General features: G+C 42.1%; 1 protein-coding gene across 6 annotated transcripts in view; it reads right to left on the bottom strand.

Annotated features, from left to right (window-relative positions):
* Positions 1–1,112: 1,112 nt before the first annotated feature.
* Positions 1,113–19,103, bottom strand: part of LOC142385541 (protein NLRC3-like) — a 197,274-nt gene continuing 179,283 nt past the window's right edge. For 5 of the 6 annotated variants that reach the window (XM_075472155.1, XM_075472156.1, XM_075472157.1 and 2 more), the window contains 10 exons: positions 17,420–17,593; positions 14,638–14,811; positions 12,652–12,825; positions 10,664–10,840; positions 8,677–8,850; positions 5,900–6,073; positions 3,919–4,092; positions 1,932–2,105; positions 1,615–1,788; positions 1,113–1,461 (listed from right to left, as the gene is read on the bottom strand). In XM_075472155.1, the coding sequence (XP_075328270.1) occupies positions 1,449–1,461; positions 1,615–1,788; positions 1,932–2,105; positions 3,919–4,092; positions 5,900–6,073; positions 8,677–8,850; positions 10,664–10,840; positions 12,652–12,825; positions 14,638–14,811; positions 17,420–17,593 (1,582 nt within the window). In that variant the 3' untranslated portion in view covers positions 1,113–1,448. The remainder of the gene's footprint in view (positions 1,462–1,614; positions 1,789–1,931; positions 2,106–3,918; positions 4,093–5,899; positions 6,074–8,676; positions 8,851–10,663; positions 10,841–12,651; positions 12,826–14,637; positions 14,812–17,419; positions 17,594–19,103) is intronic. The other variant, XM_075472161.1, reaches the window with a different exon arrangement.

Consider the following 19,103-nt stretch of genomic DNA (forward strand, 5'->3'; position numbering starts at 1 on the left):
TTTGAATGAAGTCAAACACGTTGAAGAGTTCAATCAGAGTTGAGGAACTGTGTGGATTTGTAGTTGTGCATTTTCATCCCAGCTGTTAAACAACAGATAACAGACTGTGTTACTAAATTCACCACCAAGCTGAATGTGTTTGTGGGAACATGAATGTTTTTTAGGCTTTGTGCATCATGTGACCCCGATTTGTTTTTCATCTGCCGTCAGATTCAAATGAAGAGCATGAAACCACACAGCAGCTTCAGCTGAGCTGTCACTCAGCAGCAGCGGACTTCTCTGTGGGCCGCAGGGGCTGATGGGAGCTCTGAGGAGCTGTTAGAAAGCACGGGGGGGGACCTGCTCTGATCTCACAGCTCGTCCTTGTTTGGCCTGAGCTGCATCAGAGCGTCACTTCTCCCCAGGTTCACCAGAGGAAGCAGCGCTGCACAAAATGCTTTTCCTCCCAGCCGCTGCTCTGTGCTGTCTGTGTTCAGGTGACTGTTTCCAGCCAATCAGGAGCCAACAAACTCCACCTGGAGCAAACACTGTCACTTCATCTGTCTGTCTGTGTCTCTACAGCGCTGGTTGCCATGGCAGCAGAGCTGATTCAGGACCAGTTAACACTGAGCAGGAGAGTTGGTCATTAATGGTGATGTATTCTGGTACCAGAAGAAAGAACCAGAAACATTCAGACTGATTCTTGATATTAATAAAGATAGTGGTGATGTTTATAAAGTTTATAGTCATCCCCAGGAAGATGATTTCTCAGCTGTGAATAAACAGAGCAGCTGTGAGTTGCAGATACAGAAAGTTAAACTCCATCATTCAGACACCTACTGCTGCAGGTGTTGGAAGTCTGGTGTCCACAGGGAGAAATGATCCCTGCAGCCTGTACAAAAACCTTCAGATGAAAACATCCAAAGTGAAAAGAGAGAAAAATCTTCCTTCCAGGTCCCCACATTTCATTCAGCTTAGTTGTCTCTAAAGCTGCTCGTCTCTGACTGAATCAAGGCAAGGCAATTTTATTTCTAGAGCACAATTTGTACAGAAGGCAATTCAAAGTGCTGTACAGCTACATCAAATCACAGGAAGGCAATAAAATCATAAAAGAAGGCAATCACACTGACAGCTTCTCATTTCCACTGATGGATGTTTATCAAATCCATCAGAATCAAACAAAGTGAGATGTAACCAGGTCAAGCTGGAAGCAAAGAGAATAAAACAGGTGACAGATTTTACACGCTGGCTTTTCTTTAAATTCAGGTGGAACTGCAGGTAGTGATGGCAGCTGGATTTATGGATCATTTCATTACTGATCATTTCTAACAACTTTAACTTTATTATTCCAAAGGAAGAAAAACACAGAATATAAACACATCAGCATGATATACATCATCATCCAGTCAGAGTCTCTCTGCACACAAGCTGCTGCTGCTTCATCCTCTCAGCTCACATCGTCCTGTTCATCACCACTCCCATCTGTAGAGAGAAGAAAGAAGAGAGGAGATAAACGAGTGTTTCAGAGCATCCTCAGCTGTCAGCTGCCATCAGCTTTAATAAATGTAATAAATAATAAATAAAGTCTAATAAAATACAGCTGAGAGCTGCATGGTCCTCCAACCCTCTACTGACCTCAGAGTCTGCAGTTTGTTGTGTGGACTCTTCACAAGATCAGACAGCTCCTTCACATCTGATTCCTTCAGGCTGTTCCAGCTCAGGTCCAGTTCTGTCAGATGGGAGGGGTTGGACTTCAGAGCAGAGACCAGAGAAGCACAGCTGATTTCTGACAACCTGCAGCACACCAATCTGAATAAAGAATAAAACATTATTTAATGAATCATCATTTCATCAACTAAACCACTGCAGAAGAAAACAGACTTTACCATGAAGACCAGCACAACTTTCACATCATATTAATCTGAACAAACAACTAAAACATGGTGTCTGACCTCAGAGTCTTCAGTCCACAGTGTGGACTCTGCAGAAAGCTGCAAAGCTCCTTCTCTGCAGAGTCACTGATGATGTTCAGACTCAGGTCCAGTTCTGTCAGATGGGAGGGGTTGGACTTCAGAGCAGAGACCACAGAAGCACATCTGATCTCTGACAAACTGCAGCCGCTCAATCTGAATAAAGAATAAAACATGTGAGCTGAAGCCAACAGGATGCAGGTTAAAACAGTCAAACAGAACAAGTGAAAAAGAGATCTCATTAATATTAATGACAACATGCTGCTGCTTCAATAAAGAAGGAGTGACTTCAGCTCTTAAACTCTGCCAGCTCCACCAGTGGCTCCATCCATACAAACTCATGTTGTGCAGCCAAATGATTCAAGTTTCAAAGAAAACAAACATGTCAGGAGGAACTTTGGAGCAAATGGGAACAAACTGATAGAAATGGAGATCAGGTTCACTGTTTTATTGAAGGTTAAAGGCACAAAAACATGGTGCAGTGATGTTTAATGTAATCATGGAATCAAACTTCTTTAAAGAGTCGACAGCAGCAGAACTTGTTACTGTGACTTGTTGTGTTTGAATATCTCAGTCAGTCCAAACATTACAGAGCCTTAGAAAAGTGTTGGAACCATCCAGAGGTGGACTGATTGATCAGTTTGGCTGATTAATGGATGCTGATGGACGCTTTGACTAACTATCAGAATCAGTCAGGTATTCTGGCAGTCAGGATTTAACCCCCCTGTCAGCTGACGTCCTGGCTCTCAAAGCAGGTCAGCAGCAAAAGTTTGAAAGTGAAAAAACGGATCAGAAGGTGGAAAAAAGTTCAGAATCTGACAGAAAGTTTGAATCTGAAAACAGAAAACATCTCAAATATGAAGAAATGAGACTAAAGTGGAAATAAAAACACTGTGAAAGAAGAATGAACTTTTCATTCAAACTGAAATAAACGTCTGCTGCACTTTTTTTCGCTTTGAATCTGGTTTTTTGTTCCTCAGAGAAACTGATGAAGCTTCATGTTTCTTATCTGCTGTTTCTCAGCCTGCATTCACTCACATGCTGCTCACAGCAACTCTGAGCTCTTACTGAATAAAACAGGTGGGAACAGCTCCCACACAGCCAGCAGGGGAACAGAACAGCATGTATCTGCAGTGATGCAGCAGTCCCTGCCTCCCTCCTTCATGGCAGCTCAGTGATCATCCTTTGTGTCTGTGTTGGGCTCACCTGCACAGGGTCGCAGCACTTCACCTGTTCAGCTTCTCTTTGGCTGCACAGCTATCAAACACTGACTCTGCTCCATGTTTTCACACATTTCTCACCTGATGGAAAGCTGCTCACACACAATCACAGCCTCCTTCCATCTGCTGTTACCTAGCAACAAGTTAGCTCACAGCTTTTCTTCCATCCATCGTCCAATCATGTTATTCTTCTTCTGATAAACTCTTCTTTGTGTTTTCCTCACAGTCACTAAATGTCAGCATCACTTTCAGTTTGACTTGACATTGTGTAACAGAGGGAATTATTGATAGAATTCATGAAATAAAGCTCAACTGAAAGTGATTTCCTTTCAGTTATCAGTGGGAGAAGCTTTTTGGCTGGATTTTGTCATCATGAATGAATCTGACTGAAGATAACTGCTGCTGTGATGAAAGCTGTTTTCTAACCAAGTCAAAGATTGTTCATTTCCAACAGTGTTGGAGGGGAGTTTGTTAGTATCAGCTGATTAACGGGCTTTTGGAGTTTTGCTGCTCCAAACTGTTGTTATTGTTTCAGACAGAAATATTCACCAACTCTGGAGCTCTAGAAGCATCAGCCAGTGATTCTAGATTTGTTTCTGTCTGACAGATTCACTGTGTTTTCTCATTATTTAATGAATCATCATTTCATCAACTAAACCACTGAAGAAGAAAACAGACTTTACCATGAAGACCAGCACAACTTTCACATCATATTAATCTGAACAAACAACTAACACATGGTGTCTGACCTCAGAGTCTTCAGTCCACAGTGAGGACTCTGCAGAAAGCTGCACAGCTCCTTCGCTGCAGAGTCACTGATGGTGTTCTCACTCAGGTCCAGTTCTGTCAAATGGGAGGGGTTGGACTTCAGAGCAGAGACCACAGAAGCACAGCTGATCTCTGACAAACCGCAGCCCCTCAATCTGAATAAAGAATAAAACATGTCAGCTGAAGCCAACAGGATGCAGGTTAAAACAGTCCAACAGAACAAGTGAAAAAGAGCTCTCATTAATATTAATGACAACATGCTGCTGCTTCAATAAAGACGGAGTGACTTCAGCTCTTAAACTCTGCCAGCTCCACCAGTGGCTCCATCCATACAAACTCATGTTGTGCAGCCAAATGATTCAAGTTTCAAAGAAAACAAACATGTCAGGAGGAACTTTGGAGCAAATGGGAACAAACTGATAGAAATGGAGATCAGGTTCACTGTTTTATTGAAGGTTAAAGGCCCAAAAACATGGTGCAGTGATGTTTAATGGAATCATGGAATCAAACTTCTTTAAAGAGTCGACAGCAGCAGAACTTGATACTGTGACTTGTTGTGTTTGAATATCTCAGTCAGTCCAAACATAACAGAGCCTTAGAAAAGGGTTGGAACCATCCAGAGGTGGACTGATTGATCAGTTTGGCTGATTAATGGATGCTGATGGACGCTTTGACTAACTATCAGAATCAGTCAGGTATTCTGGCAGTCAGGATTTAACCCCCCTGTCAGCTGACGTCCTGGCTCTCAAAGCAGGTCAGCAGCAAAAGTTTGAAAGTGAAAAAACGGATCAGAAGGTGGAAAAAAGTTCAGAATCTGACAGAAAGTTTGAATCTGAAAACAGAAAACATCTCAAATATGAAGAAATGAGACTAAAGTGGAAATAAAAACACTATGAAAGAAGAATGAACTTTTCATTCAAACTGAAATAAACGTCTGCTGCACTTTTTTCACTTTGAATCTGGTTTTTTGTTCCTCAGAGAAACTGATGAAGCTTCATGTTTCTTATCTGCTGTTTCTCAGCCTGCATTCACTCACATGCTGCTCACAGCAACTCTGAGCTCTTACTGAATAAAACAGCTGGGAACAGCTCCCACACAGCCAGCAGGGGAACAGAACAGCATGTATCTGCAGTGATGAAGCAGTCCCTGCCTCCCTCCTTCATGGCAGCTCAGTGATCATCCTTTGTGTCTGTGTTGGGCTCACCTGCACAGGGTCGCAGCACTTCACCTGTTCAGCTTCTCTTTGGCTGCACAGCTATCAAACACTGACTCTGCTGCATGTTTTCACACATTTCTCACCTGATGGAAAGCTGCTCACACACACTCACACCCTCCTTCCATATGCTGTTACCTAGCAACAAGTTAGCTCACAGCTTTTCTTCCATCCATCGTCCAATCATGTTATTCTTCTTCTGATAAACTCTTCTTTGTATTTTCCTCACAGTCACTAAATGTCAGCATCACTTTCAGTTGGACTTGACATTGTGTAACAGAGGGAATTATTGATAGAATTCATGAAATAAAGCTCAACTGAAAGTGATTTCCTTTCAGTTATTAGTGGGAGAAGCTTTTTGGCTGGATTTTGTCATCATGAATGAATCTGACTGAAGATAACTGCTGCTGTGATGAAAGCTGCTTTCTAACCAAGTCAAGTTCATTTCCAACAGTGTTGGAGGGGAGTTTGTTAGTATCAGCTGATTAACGGGCTTTTGGAGTTTTGCTGCTCCAAACTGTTGTTATTGTTTCAGACAGAAATATTCATCAACTCTGGAGCTCTAGAAGCATCAGCCAGTGATTCTAGATTTGTTTCTGTCTGACAGATTCACTGTGTTTTCTCATTATTTAATGAATCATCATTTCATCAACTAAACCACTGAAGAAGAAAACAGACTTTACCATGAAGACCAGCACAACTTTCACATCATATTAATCTGAACAAACAACTAAAACATGGTGTCTGACCTCAGAGTCTTCAGTCCACAGTGAGGACTCTGCAGAAAGCTGCACAGCTCCTTCTCTGCAGAGTCACTGATGGTGTTCCTGCTCAGATCCAGTTCTGTCAGATGGGAGGGGTTGGACTTCAGAGCAGAGACCACAGAAGCACAGCTGATCTCTGACAACCTGCAGTTCTCCAATCTGAATAAAGAATAAAACATGTGAGATGAAGCCAACAGGATGCAGGTTAAAACAGTCCAACAGAACAAGTGAAAAAGAGCTCTCATTAATATTAATGACAACATGCTGCTGCTTCAATAAAGACGGAGTGACTTCAGCTCTTAAACTCTGCCAGCTCCACCAGTGGCTCCATCCATACAAACTCATGTTGTGCAGTCAAATGATTCAAGTTTCAAAGAAAACAAACATGTCAGGAGGAACTTTGGAGCAAATGGGAACAAACTGATAGAAATAAAGATCAGGTTCACTGTTTTATTGAAGGTTAAAGGCCCAAAAACATGGTGCAGTGATGTTTAATGGAATCATGGAATCAAACTTCTTTAAAGGTGATAGAGAATGGTTGAATGGGGCATTAATCCTTGTTCTGTGATGTTATATGTAGCCCAAAAAAAATTGGTTGGGTCTGTAATGGCTCAGAACCTCCCCAAAAGGCTCTCTCAAACAGCTATGCTGGGTTTAGAATGCGTCTTTTTCCCTTATTGGCGTCGTTTCAAAGCTTATCTGGCAACCTCATTATGAAATGCAGGTAGGTGTTGGCGCTATTCGGTTGCCGTTGCTTGATTGGCTGCCCTTGCTCTCACTGAAAACAGAGCCGGCGGGGAACGAAACCTCACAAGAATCAGAATTTGTTTTATTGCCATTGTTAGTGAACAGTGTTCACTAACTAGGAATTTGCTGCGGCGTAAGTTGCAAACATGTAACATAGGATATAAATAATAAAAATATATGAATATAAAATGTACAAGGTGTGTACAACAATACACAGTATCCAATATACAGAGCAACAACAGTGCAGCTTCATTAGTGCAATTTTAATGATGGTAAAGTGACTGGGGCAGGTTATGAGGTGATTATGAAGTGTTCATAAGTCCAACTGCAAGGGGGAAAAAACTGTTTCTGTGACGGGAGGTTCTGGTCCGAATGGACCGAAGCCTCCTGCCCGAGGGGAGTGGTGCAAATAGAGAAGGGTCAGCTGTGATCCGACCTGCTCGCCCCATAGTCCTGGAGACGTGCAGCTGATCACATTCTCAGCGGAGCGCACAGCTCGCTGCAGTCTGTGTCTGTCCCTGTCGGAACTGACCATCTACTTTGCTGCTCGGAATCGTGCAAGCTTTGTGAAACTGTACTCCGTGAAATGCGCAGTGCAAAGGAAAAGTCGGCGGTTGGGGATGCTGTTAAAAATAAATAAAAGCCATTGATCGTGAACATTGCTTTCCGGGGGAAGAATATGTAACGATCGTAGTCCGCTTTCACAGCCTTGGAAGGCTCACCTGTTCCTGTTTCTCGCCGAAGGGGCGTGTCTGAAACGGGGTGGCTGTGGACTTGGGTGTGGGGGGGCAATTGCTGAAAAAGTGACGTCACTTTTTCACAAAAACGGATTGGGGGATATTCTGGGGGCAATTTTAAAAAGGGGAGTACTTGAAACAGAGGTTCTGACACTTGCTGGCACTTCGTGTGTTCTCCCCACAGCGGGGAGACTCAAAACTAACACCAAAAACGGGAAAAAGATGATTTTGATTCTCTATCCCCTTTAAAGAGTCGACAGCAGTGGAACTTGTTACTGTGACTTGTTGTGTTTGAATATCTCAGTCAGTCCAAACATTACTGAGCCTTAGAAAAGTGTTGGAACCATCCAGAGGTGGACTGATTGATCAGTTTGGCTGATTGATGGATGCTGATGGACGCTTTGACTAACTATCAGAATCAGTCAGGTATTCTGGCAGTCAGGATTTAACCCCCCTGTCAGCTGACGTCCTGGCTCTCAAAGCAGGTCAGCAGCAAAAGTTTGAAAGTGAAAAAACGGATCAGAAGGTGGAAAAAAGTTCAGAATCTGACAGAAAGTTTGAATCTGAAAACAGAAAACATCTCTAATATGAAGAAATGAGACTAAAGTGGAAATAAAAAAGCTGCTCACACACACTCACAACCTCCTTCCATCTGCTGTTACCTAGCAACAAGTTAGCTCACAGCTTTTCTTCCATCAATCGTCCAATCATGTTATTCTTCTTCTGATAAACTCTTCTTTGTGTTTTCCTCACAGTCACTAAATGTCAGCATCACTTTCAGTTGGACTTGACATTGTGTAATAGAGGGAATTATTGATAGAATTCATGAAATAAAGCTCAACTGAAAGTGATTTCCTTTCAGTTATTAGTGGGAGAAGCTTTTTGGCTGGATTTTGTCATCATGAATGAATCTGACTGAAGATAACTGCTGCTGTGATGAAAGCTGCTTTCTAACCAAGTCAAAGATTGTTCATTTCCAACAGTGTTGGAGGGGAGTTTGTTAGTATCAGCTGATTAACGGGCTTTTGGAGTTTTGCTGCTCCAAACTGTTGTTATTGTTTCAGATAGAAATATTCACCAACTCTGGAGCTCTAGAAGCATCAGCCAGTGATTCTAGATTTGTTTCTGTCTGACAGATTCACTGTGTTTTCTCATTATTTAATGAATCATCATTTCATCAACTAAACCACTGAAGAAGAAAACAGACTTTACCATGAAGACCAGCACAACTTTCACATCATATTAATCTGAACAAACAACTAAAACATGGTGTCTGACCTCAGAGTCTTCAGTCCACAGTGAGGACTCTGCAGAAAGCTGTACAGCTCCTTTGCTGCAGAGTCACTGATGATGTTCCAGCTCAAGTCCAGTTCTGTCAGATGGGAGGGGTTGGACTTCAGAGCAGAGACCACAGAAGCACAGCTGATCTCTGACAAACCGCAGTACATCAATCTGAATAAAGAATAAAACATGTCAGCTGAAGCCAACAGGATGCAGGTTAAAACAGTCCAATAGAACAAGTGAAAAAGAGCTCTCATTAATATTAATGACAACATGCTGCTGCTTCAATAAAGACGGAGTGACTTCAGCTCTTAAACTCTGCCAGCTCCACCAGTGGCTCCATCCATACAAACTCATGTTGTGCAGCCAAATGATTCAAGTTCCAAAGAAAACAAACATGTCAGGAGGAACTTTGGAGCAAATGGGAACAAACTGATAGAAATGGAGATCAGGTTCACTGTTTTATTGAAGGTTAAAGGCCCAAAAACATGGTGCAGTGATGTTTAATGGAATCATGGAATCAAACTTCTTTAAAGAGTCGACAGCAGCAGAACTTGTTACTGTGACTTGTTGTGTTTGAATATCTCAGTCAGTCCAAACATTACAGAGCCTTAGAAAAGTGTTGGAACCATCCAGAGGTGGACTGATTGATCAGTTTGGCTGATTAATGGATGCTGATGGACGCTTTGACTAACTATCAGAATCAGTCAGGTATTCTGGCAGTCAGGATTTAACCCCCCTGTCAGCTGACGTCCTGGCTCTCAAAGCAGGTCAGCAGCAAAAGTTTGAAAGTGAAAAAATGGATCAGAAGGTGGAAAAAAGTTCAGAATCTGACAGAACGTTTGAATCTGAAAACAGAAAACATCTCAAATATGAAGAAATGAGACTAAAGTGGATATAAAAACACTATGAAAGAAGAATGAACTTTAGATTCAAACTGAAATAAACGTCTGCTGCACTTTTTTTCACTTTGAATCTGTTTTTTTGTTCCTCAGAGAAACTGATGAAGCTTCATGTTTCTTATCTGCTGTTTCTCAGCCTGCATTCACTCACATGCTGTTCACAGCAACTCTGAGCTCTTACTGAATAAAACAGGTGGGAACAGCTCCCACACAGCCAGCAGGGGAACAGAACAGCATGTATCTGCAGTGATGAAGCAGTCCCTGCCTCCCTCCTTCATGGCAGCTCAGTGATCATCCTTTGTGTCTGTGTTGGGCTCACCTGCACAGGGTCGCAGCACTTCACCTGTTCAGCTTCTCTTTGGCTGCACAGCTATCAAACACTGACTCTGCTGCATGTTTTCACACATTTCTCACCTGATGGAAAGCTGCTCACACACACTCACAGCCTGCTTCCATCTGCTGTTACCTAGCAACAAGTTAGCTCACAGCGTTTCTTCCATCCATTGTCCAATCATGTTATTCTTCTTCTGATAAACTCTTCTTTGTGTTTTCCTCACAGTCACCAAATGTCAGCATCACTTTCAGTTGGACTTGACATTGTGTAACAGAGGGAATTATTGATAGAATTCATGAAATAAAGCTCAACTGAAAGTGATTTCCTTTCAGTTATTAGTGGGAGAAGCTTTTTGGCTGGATTTTGTCATCATGAATGAATCTGACTGAAGATAACTGCTGCTGTGATGAAAGCTGCTTTCTAACCAAGTCAAAGATTGTTCATTTCCAACAGTGTTGGAGGGGAGTTTGTTAGTTTCAGCTGATTAACGGGCTTTTGGAGTTTTGCTGCTCCAAACTGTTGTTATTGTTTCAGACAGAAATATTCACCAACTCTGGAGCTCTAGAAGCATCAGCCAGTGATTCTAGATTTGTTTCTGTCTGACAGATTCACTGTGTTTTCTCATTATTTAATGAATCATCATTTCATAAACTAAACCACTGAAGAAGAAAACAGACTTTACCATGAAGACCAGCACAACTTTCACATCATATTAATCTGAACAAACAACTAAAATATGGTGTCTGACCTCAGAGTCTTCAGTCCACAGTGAGGACTCTGCAGAAAGCTGCACAGCTCCTTCGCTGCAGAGTCACTGATGGTGTAGTTCTGACTCAGGTCCAGTTCTGTCAGATGGGAGGGGTTGGACTTCAGAGCAGAGACCAGAGAAGCACAGCTGATCTCTGACAACCTGCAGCCGCTCAATCTGAATAAAGAATAAAACATGTGAGCTGAAGCCTACAGGATGCAGGTTAAAACAGTCCAACAGAACAAGTGAAAAAGAGCTCTCATTAATATTAATGACAACATGCTGCTGCTTCAATAAAGACGGAGTGACTTCAGCTCTTAAACTCTGCCAGCTCCACCAGTGGCTCCATCCATACAAACTCATGTTGTGCAGCCAAATGATTCAAGTTTCAAAGAAAACAAACATGTCAGGAGGAACTTTGGAGCAAATGGGAACAAACTGATAGAAATGGAGATCAGGTTCACTGTTTTATTGAAGGTTAAAGGCCCAAAAACATGGTGCAGTGATGTTTAATGGAATCATGGAATCAAACTTCTTTAAAGAGTCGACAGCAGCAGAACTTGTTACTGTGACTTGTTGTGTTTGAATATCTCAGTCAGTCCAAACATTACAGAGCCTTAGAAAAGTGTTGGAACCATCCAGAGGTGGACTGATTGATCAGTTTGGCTGATTGATGGATGCTGATGGACGCTTTGACTAACTATCAGAATCAGTCAGGTATTCTGGCAGTCAGGATTTAACCCCCCTGTCAGCTGACGTCCTGGCTCTCAAAGCAGGTCAGCAGCAAAAGTTTGAAAGTGAAAAAACGGATCAGAAGGTGGAAAAAAGTTCAGAATCTGACAGAAAGTTTGAATCTAAAAACAGAAAACATCTCAAATATGAAGAAATGAGACTAACGTGGAAATAAAAAACTATGAAAGAAGAATGAACTTTACATTCAAACTGAAATAAACGTCTGCTGCACTTTTTTCACTTTTAATCTGGTTTTTTGTTCCTCAGAGAAACTGATGAAGCTTCATGTTTCTTATCTGCTGTTTCTCAGCCTGCATTCACTCACATGCTGCTCACAGCAACTCTGAGCTCTTACTGAATAAAACAGGTGGGAACAGCTCCCACACAGCCAGCAGGGGAACAGAACAGCATGTATCTGCAGTGATGCAGCAGTCCCTGCCTCCCTCCTTCATGGCAGCTCAGTGATCATCCTTTGTGTCTGTGTTGGGCTCACCTGCACAGGGTCGCAGCACTTCACCTGTTCAGCTTCTCTTTGGCTGCACAGCTATCAAACACTGACTCTGCTCCATGTTTTCACACATTTCTCACCTGATGGAAAGCTGCTCACACACACTCACAGCCTGCTTCCATCTGCTGTTACCTAGCAACAAGTTAGCTCACAGCGTTTCTTCCATCCATCGTCCAATCATGTTATTCTTCTTCTGATAAACTCTTCTTTGTGTTTTCCTCCCAGTCACTAAATGTCAGCATCACTTTCAGTTGGACTTGACATTGTGTAACAGAGGGAATTATTGATAGAATTCATGAAATAAAGCTCAACTGAAAGTGATTTCCTTTCAGTTATCAGTGGGAGAAGCTTTTTGGCTGGATTTTGTCATCATGAATGAATCTGACTGAAGATAACTGCTGCTGTGATGAAAGCTGCTTTCTAACCAAGTCAAAGATTGTTCATTTCCAACAGTGTTGGAGGGGAGTTTGTTAGTATCAGCTGATTAACGGGCTTTTGGAGTTCTGCTGCTCCAAACTGTTGTTATTGTTTCAGACAGAAATATTCACCAACTCTGGAGCTCTAGAAGCATCAGCCAGTGATTCTAGATTTGTTTCTGTCTGACAGATTCACTGTGTTTTCTCATTATTTAATGAATCATCATTTCATCAACTAAACCACTGAAGAAGAAAACAGACTTTACCATGAAGACCAGCACAACTTTCACATCATATTAATCTGAACAAACAACTAAAACATGGTGTCTGACCTCAGAGTCTTCAGTCCACAGTGAGGACTCTGCAGAAAGCTGCACAGCTCCTTCTCTGCAGAGTCACTGATGGTGTTCCCAGTCAGGTCCAGTTCTGTCAGATGGGAGGGGTTGGACTTCAGAGCAGAGACCACAGAAGCACAGCTGATCTCTGACAAACCGCAGCCCCTCAATCTGAATAAAGAATAAAACATCTGAGCTGAAGCCAACAGGATGCAGGTTAAAACAGTCCAACAGAACAAGTGAAAAAGAGCTCTCATTAATATTAATGACAACATGCTGCTGCTTCAATAAAGACGGAGTGACTTCAGCTCTTAAACTCTGCCAGCTCCACCAGTGGCTCCATCCATACAAACTCATGTTGTGCAGCCAAATGATTCAAGTTTCAAAGAAAACAAACATGTCAGGAGGAACTTTGGAGCAAATGGGAACAAACTGATAGAAATGGAGATCAGGTTCACTGTTTTATTGAAGGTTAAAGGCCCCAAAACATGGTGCAGTGATGTTTAATGGAATCATAGAATCAAACTTCTTTAAAGAGTCGACAGCAGCAGAACTTGTTACTGTGACTTGTTGTGTTTGAATATCTCAGTCAGTCCAAACATTACAGAGCCTTAGAAAAGTGTTGGAAGCATCCAGAGGTGGACTGATTGATCAGTTTGGCTGATTGATGGATGCTGATGGACGCTTTGACTAACTATCAGAATCAGTCAGGTATTCTGGCAGTCAGGATTTAACCCCCCTGTCAGCTGACGTCCTGGCTCTCAAAGCAGGTCAGCAGCAAAAGTTTGAAAGTGAAAAAACGGATCAGAAGGTGGAAAAAAGTTCAGAGTCTGACAGAAAGTTTGAATCTGAAAACAGAAAACATCTCAAATATGAAGAAATGAGACTAAAGTGGAAATAAAAACACTATGAAAGAAGAATGAACTTTTCATTCAAACTGAAATAAACGTCTGCTGCACTTTTTTCACTTTGAATCTGGTTTTTTGTTCCTCAGAGAAACTGATGAAGCTTCATGTTTCTTATCTGCTGTTTCTCAGCCTGCATTCACTCACATGCTGCTCACAGCAACTCTGAGCTCTTACTGAATAAAACAGCTGGGAACAGCTCCCACACAGCCAGCAGGGGAACAGAACAGCATGTATCTGCAGTGATGAAGCAGTCCCTGCCTCCCTCCTTCATGGCAGCTCAGTGATCATCCTTTGTGTCTGTGTTGGGCTCACCTGCACAGGGTCGCAGCACTTCACCTGTTCAGCTTCTCTTTGGCTGCACAGCTATCAAACACTGACTCTGCTGCATGTTTTCACACATTTCTCACCTGATGGAAAGCTGCTCACACACACTCACAGCCTCCTTCCATCTGCTGTTACCTAGCAACAAGTTAGCTCACAGCTTTTCTTCCATCCATCGTCCAATCATGTTATTCTTCTTCTGATAAACTCTTCTTTGTGTTTTCCTCACAGTCACTAAATGTCAGCATCACTTTCAGTTTGACTTGACATTGTGTAACAGAGGGAATTATTGATAGAGTTCATGAAATAAAGCTCAACTGAAAGTGATTTCCTTTCAGTTATCAGTGGGAGAAGGTTTTTGGCTGGATTTTGTCATCATGAATGAATCTGACTGAAGATAACTGCTGCTGTGATGAAAGCTGCTTTCTAACCAAGTCAAAGATTGTTCATTTCCAACAGTCTTGGAGGGGAGTTTGTTAGTATCATCTGATTAACGGGCTTTTGGAGTTTTGCTGCTCCAAACTGTTGTTATTGTTTCAGCCAGGAATATTCACCAACTCTGGAGCTCTAGAAGCATCAGCCAGAGATTCTAGATTTGTTTCTCTCTGACAGATTCACTGTGTTTTCTCATTATTTAATGAATCATCATTTCATCAACTAAACCACTGAAGAAGAAAACAGACTTTACCATGAAGACCAGCACAACTTTCACATCATATTAATCTGAACAAACAACTAAAACATGGTGTCTGACCTCAGAGTCTTCAGTCCACAGTGAGGACTCTGCAGAAAGCTGCGCAGCTCCTTCGCTGCAGAGTCACTGATGGTGTTGCTGCTCAGGTCCAGTTCTGTCAGATGGGAGGGGTTGGACTTCAGAGCAGAGACCACAGAAGCACAGCTGATCTCTGACAAACCACAGCCCCTCAATCTGAATAAAGAATAAAACATGTGAGCTGAAGCCAACAGGATGCAGGTTAAAACAGTCAAACAGAACAAGTGAAAAAGAGCTCTCATTAATATTAATGACAACATGCTGCTGCTTCAATAAAGAAGGAGTGACTTCAGCTCTTAAACTCTGCCAGCTCCACCAGTGGCTCCATCCATACAAACTCATGTTGTGCAGCCAAATGATTCAAGTTTCAAAGAAAACAAACATGTCAGGAGGAACTTTGGAGCAAATGGGAACAAACTGATAGAAATGGAGATCAGGTTCACTGTTTTATTGAAGGTTAAAGGCCCAAAAACATGGTGCAGTGATGTTTAATGGAATCATGGAATCAAACTTCTTTAAAGGTGATAGAGAATGTTTGGATGGGGCATTAATCCTTGTTCTGTGATGTTATATGTAGCCCGAAAAAAATTGGTTGGGTCTGTAATGGCTCAGAACCTCCTTAAAAGGCTCTCTGAAACAGCTGTTACTATGCTGGGTTTAGAATGCGTCTTTTTCCCTTATTGGCGTTATTTCAGAGCTTATCTGGCAACCTCATTATGAAATGCAGGTAGGTGTTGGCGCTATTCGGTTGCCGTTGCTTGATTGGCTGCCTTTCCTCTCACTGAAAACAGAGCCGGCGGGGAACGAAACCTCACAAGAATCAGAATTCGTTTTATTGCCATTGTTAGTGAACAGTGTTCACTAACTAGGAATTTGCTGCGGCGTAAGGTGCAAACATGTAGCATGGGATAAAAATAATAAAAATATATGAATATAAAATGTACAAGGTGTGTACAACAATACACAGTATCCAATATACAGAGCAACAACAGTGCAGCTTCATTAGTGCAATTTTAATGATGGTAAAGTGACTGGGGCAGGTTATGAGGTGATTATGAAGTGTTCATAAGTCCAACTGCAAGGGGGAAAAAACTGTTTCTGTGACGGGAGGTTCTGGTCCGAATGGACTGAAGCCTCCTGCCCAAGGGGAGTGGTGCAAATAGAGAAGGGTCAGCTGTGATCCGACCTGCTCGCCCCATAGTCCTGGAGACGTGCAGCTGATCACCTTCTCAGCAGAGCGCACAGCTCCCTGCAGTCTGTGTCTGTCCCTGTCGGAACTGACCATTTACTTTGCTGCTCGGAACCGTACAAGCTTTGTGAAACTGTACTCCGTGAAATGCGCAGTGCAAAGGAAAAGTCGGCGGTTGGGGATGCTGTTAAAAATAAATAAAAGCCATTGATCGTGAACATTGCTTTCCGGGGGAAGAATATGTAACGATCGTAGTCCGCTTTCACAGCCTTGGAAGGCACACCTGTTCCTGTTTCTCGCCGAAGGGGCGTGTCTGAAACGGGGTGGCTGTGGATTTGGGTGTGGGGGGGGCGATTGCTGAAAAAGTGACGTCACTTTTTCACAAAAACGGATTGGGGGATATTCTGGGGGCAATTTTAAAAAGGGGAGTACTTGAAACAGAGGTTCTGACACTTGCTGGCACTTCGTGTGTTCTCCCCACAGCGGGGAGACTCAGAACTAACACCAAAACCGGGAAAAAGATGATTTTGATTCTCTATCCCCTTTAAAGAGTCGACAACAGCAGAACTTGTTACTGTGACTTGTTGTGTTTGAATATCTCAGTCAGTCCAAACATTACAGAGCCTTAGAAAAGTGTTGGAACCATCCAGAGGTGGACTGATTGATCAGTTTGGCTGATTAATGGAAGCTGATGGACGCTTTGACTAACTATCAGAATCAGTCAGGTATTCTGGCAGTCAGGATTTAACCCCCCTGTCAACTAATGTCCTGGCTCTCAAAGCAGGTCAGCAGCAAAAGTTTGAAAGTGAAAAAACGGATCAGAAGGTGGAAAAAAGTTCAGAATATGACAGAAAGTTTGAATCTGAAAACAGAAAAAATCTCAAATATGAAGAAATGAGACTAAAGTGGAAATAAAAAAGCTGCTCACACACTCACAACCTCCTTCCATCTGCTGTTACCTAGCAACAAGTTAGCTCACAGCTTTTCTTCCATCCATCGTCCAATCATGTTATTCTTCTTCTGATAAACTCTTCTTTGTGTTTTCCTCACAGTCACTAAATGTCAGCATCACTTTCAGTTGGACTTGACATTGTGTAACAGAGGGAATTATTGATAGAATTCATGAAATAAAGCTCAACTGAAAGTGATTTCCTTTCAGTTATTAGTGGGAGAAGCTTTTTGGCTGGATTTTGTCATCATGAATGAATCTGACTGAAGATAACTGCTGCTGTGATGAAAGCTGCTTTCTAACCAAGTCAAAGATTGTTCATTTCCAACAGTGTTGGAGGGGAGTTTGTTAGTATCAGCTGATTAACGGGCTTTTGGAGTTTTGCTGCTCCAAACTGTTGTTATTGTTTCATATAGAAATATTCACCAACTCTGGAGCTCTAGAAGCATCAGCCAGTGATTCTAGATTTGTTTCTGTCTGACAGATTCACTGTGTTTTCTCATTATTTAATGAATCATCATTTCATCAACTAAACCACTGAAGAAGAAAACAGACTTTACCATGAAGACCAGCACAACTTTCACATCATATTAATCTGAACAAACAACTAAAACATGGTGTCTGACCTCAGAGTCTTCAGTCCACAGTGAGGACTCTGCAGAAAGCTGTACAGCTCCTTCTCTGCAGAGTCACTGATGATGTTCCAGCTCAGGTCCAGTTCTGTCAGATGGGAGGGGTTGGACTTCAGAGCAGAGACCACAGAAGCACAGCTGATCTCTGACAAACTGCAGTCCATCAATCTGAATAAAGAATAAAACATGTGAGCTGAAGCCAACAGGATGCAGGTTAAAACAGTCCAACAGAACAAGTGAAAAAGAGCTCTCATTAATATTAATGACAACATGCTGCTGCTTCAATAAAGACAGAGTGACTTCAGCTCTTAAACTCTGCCAGCTCCACCAGTGGCTCCATCCATACAAACTCATGTTGTGCAGCCAAATGATTCAAGTTTCAAAGAAAACAAACATGTCAGGAGGAACTTTGGAGCAAATGGGAACAAACTGACTGAAATGGAGATCAGGTTCACTGTTTTATTGAAGGTTAAAGGCACAAAAACATGGTGCAGTGATGTTTAATGGAATCATGGAAACAAACTTCTTTAAAGAGTCGACAGCAGCAGAACTTGTTACTGTGACTTGTTGTGTTTGAATATTTCAGTCAGTCCAAACATTACAGAGCCTTAGAAAAGTGTTGGAACCATCCAGAGGTGGACTGATTGATCAGTTTGGCTGATTAATGGATGCTGATGGACGCTTTGACTAACTATCAGAATCAGTCAGGTATTCTGGCAGTCAGGATTTAACCCCCCTGTCAGCTGACGTCCTGGCTCTCAAAGCAGGTCAGCAGCAAAAGTTTGAAAGTGAAAAAACGGATCAGAAGGTGGAAAAAAGTTCAGAATCTGACAGAAAGTTTGAATCTAAAAACAGAAAACATCTCAAATATGAAGAAATGAGACTAACGTGGAAATAAAAAACTATGAAAGAAGAATGAACTTTACATTCAAACTGAAATAAACGTCTGCTGCACTTTTTTTCACTTTTAATCTGGTTTTTTGTTCCTCAGAGAAACTGATGAAGCTTCATGTTTCTTATCTGCTGTTTCTCAGCCTGCATTCACTCACATGCTGCTCACAGCAACTCTGAGCTCTTACTGAATAAAACAGCTGGGAACAGCTCCCACACAGCCAGCAGGGGAACAGAACAGCATGTATCTGCAGTGATGAAGCAGTCCCTGCCTCCCTCCTTCATGGCAGCTCAGTGATCATCCTTTGTGTCTGTGTTGGGCTCACCTGCACAGGGTCGCAGCACTTCACCTGTTCAGCTTCTCTTTGGCTGCACAGCTATCAAACACTGACTCTGCTCCATGTTTTCACACATTTCTCACCTGATGGAAAGCTGCTCACACACACTCACAGCCTCCTTCCATCTGCTGTTACCTAGCAACAAGTTAGCTCACAGCTTTTCTTCCATCCATTGTCCAATCATGTTATTCTTCTTCTGATAAACTCTTCTTTGTGTTTTCCTCCCAGTCACTAAATGTCAGCATCACTTTCAGTTGGACTTGACATTGTGTAACAGAGGGAATTATTGATAGAATTCATGAAATAAAGCTCAACTGAAAGTGATTTCCTTTCAGTTATTAGTGGGAGAAGCTTTATGGCTGGATTTTGTCATCATGAATGAATCTGACTGAAGATAACTGCTGCTGTGATGAAAGCTGCTTTCTAACCAAGTCAAAGATTGTTCATTT

Source organism: Odontesthes bonariensis, chromosome 8 (genome assembly GCF_027942865.1).
Source record: "Odontesthes bonariensis isolate fOdoBon6 chromosome 8, fOdoBon6.hap1, whole genome shotgun sequence".
Lineage (NCBI taxonomy): Eukaryota > Metazoa > Chordata > Actinopteri > Atheriniformes > Atherinopsidae > Odontesthes > Odontesthes bonariensis.